We start from the raw sequence: 2,066 nt of genomic DNA on the forward strand, positions 1-2,066 counted from the left end.
ACACACACACACACACACAGTCACATCTTGAATGAGAAAAACTTAACCAGGTTTCATTTGTTTTACTCCTGCTGCATTACACGATCATGCTCACGACTGACTGTGTGGACGGACACACATCAGGCTGCATCAAAACACACATCCAAACAGCTCAATTCTGCACAGCGTGAGCTATTATTGGCACATCTGGCATATGTAGAGCACAGGGTGGCTCCTGCAGACAAAATCTCACTGATCAGTCCATGTTTAAAGATCTCATTGCTGTATGTGGTAACATGATGTTTTCTACAGGCTGTTGAATCATTCATATGCTACTAAAATGCAGAGGGTAAAAGCATTCAGATACATGTGCGTGTCTGCATGTGGGTGTTTGTGTGGGAGTTTATCTTTTTTTTGTAAAGCATTTTTTTTTACTGTCTAATGAATGTGACGCATGTACTTGTGTGTAGATAGTGTGTTTGTGTGTGTGTAGATAAGTGTGTGTCACCCACCACTCCAGTTCTTTGCCATCTTAAACATATTGGCTGCTCTGGCGTACATTTCGCAGGCGTCCTCCACCTTATGGTTCCCCCTAAAACACACAACAAGGATGCACATAAAAAGCAAAGTCAAACAAAATGTATAATTTCTTTTGTCTGTTTTCATCAACCTCATTTTTAAATGTTATTTTTTAATGTAAATTTACTTCAACACTACAAGTTATTACTACAGCTCTTCCAGTTTAAAGACAAACCTGCTGAGAGGACAGAAACCCCTCCAGCTGACACACTCTCAAGTCTCAAATCAAATCCTTTTTCTCTTGCATATTGTATTGCTGTGCACACAGATACTTGCTGCACAACTCAAACTATATTTTTCGTTCCTGTTCGATAACCGCGCTCATCTGTGCATCATATTTCTTTCTGGTTTACTACATGAAGCCTGAACTAGGTCACAAAGTATTTACGTCACACTCCACAGGACAGAGGACTGGTATCATCTATCAATGATAAATAAAAACTGTAGATTTTGTTCAGCATTTGACATTTCGTGGCTTTGCTACTTCCCTCAATATTTATACAAGAGTCTTGAAGAAAATCTTTCATAAAAGATTTCAAATAAAAGGCAAGTAGCTCTAAATCATGAAAAAAAGAAGGGGCTTTGTTCAGCAACAACATCTGCACCTTCCTGTAGGAAAATAAATGCGGCTTTTAAATTATACATCAACACTAATTAGATGTATGATATGATATGGCATCACAAATCTACAACCTACCTCTGGTCACAAAACAGCCACAGCTTAACTCGTCTCATCTTTCAACGCAGGGGAGAAATTCATCAAATAATCATGGTATAGCTTATTGAGTGACCTAGTTCTCAATTTTAGCACACCAAATAAGTAGCTCTGTGTCAAGTCCTCAGTTTTTTGTCAGCAATGTAATTTTTGACATTTTGTCACTGTACAATACCAAAATGAATTTGAAATGAAGCAATCTGTATGTGTCTGAAGTGTTAGTGCATTAACTATCTAGAAATTGCTCAAATTTTTATATGGTTTCTTCATTTTAATGACTCAAAAACTATTAGGTTCAAAAAGGACTGATGGGTTTAACTGTTACTACATGACAAATCAAACTCAATCAGAGACACTATTCGAGAGGTACATGACACTCAAAGTATCCTGAAGCAGAAACTATGGGAAACTTTTTTTTAAAGCAAAGATGGTGCCAGAAAAACACACATTTTAAAACCTTATTTTGGGAGAGGTGAGAAAACTTTGATCTCTGACATGCAGTTTTTAATGTCCTAGTGGTCAATAAAATGAAAGTTAATTAGGATAATGCTTCAAAATATTTGCCAGAAAAAGTGCCTTTATGCATTATCAGGATGATTTGCTTTTAGAAGAGCTTTGTCTCAGTTTATAGTCCAATGAGGTGTGGACACAACTGTTGTAGAGTTAGAAGGAAAATTATTAACACTGTGTCACAATCACTATCTATCTATCTATCTATCTATCTATCTATCTATCTATCTATCTATCTATCTATCTATCTATCTATCTATCTATCTATCTATCTATCTATCTA

The 2,066-nt window shown here is 36.3% G+C and overlaps 1 protein-coding gene across 1 annotated transcript in view; it reads right to left on the minus strand.

Annotated features, from left to right (window-relative positions):
* Positions 1–2,066, minus strand: part of napba (N-ethylmaleimide-sensitive factor attachment protein, beta a) — a gene marked incomplete at its 3' end in the record, with an annotated part of 11,598 nt that overhangs the window by 5,768 nt on the left and 3,764 nt on the right. Inside the window, exon 2 of the mRNA XM_005733743.1 lies at positions 492–571. Coding sequence (XP_005733800.1) covers positions 492–571 — 80 coding nt within the window. The remainder of the gene's footprint in view (positions 1–491; positions 572–2,066) is intronic.

This window comes from Pundamilia nyererei, unplaced genomic scaffold, assembly GCF_000239375.1.
Source record: "Pundamilia nyererei isolate P.nyererei 1_Seehausen unplaced genomic scaffold, PunNye1.0 scaffold00054, whole genome shotgun sequence".
Classification (NCBI taxonomy): domain Eukaryota; kingdom Metazoa; phylum Chordata; class Actinopteri; order Cichliformes; family Cichlidae; genus Pundamilia; species Pundamilia nyererei.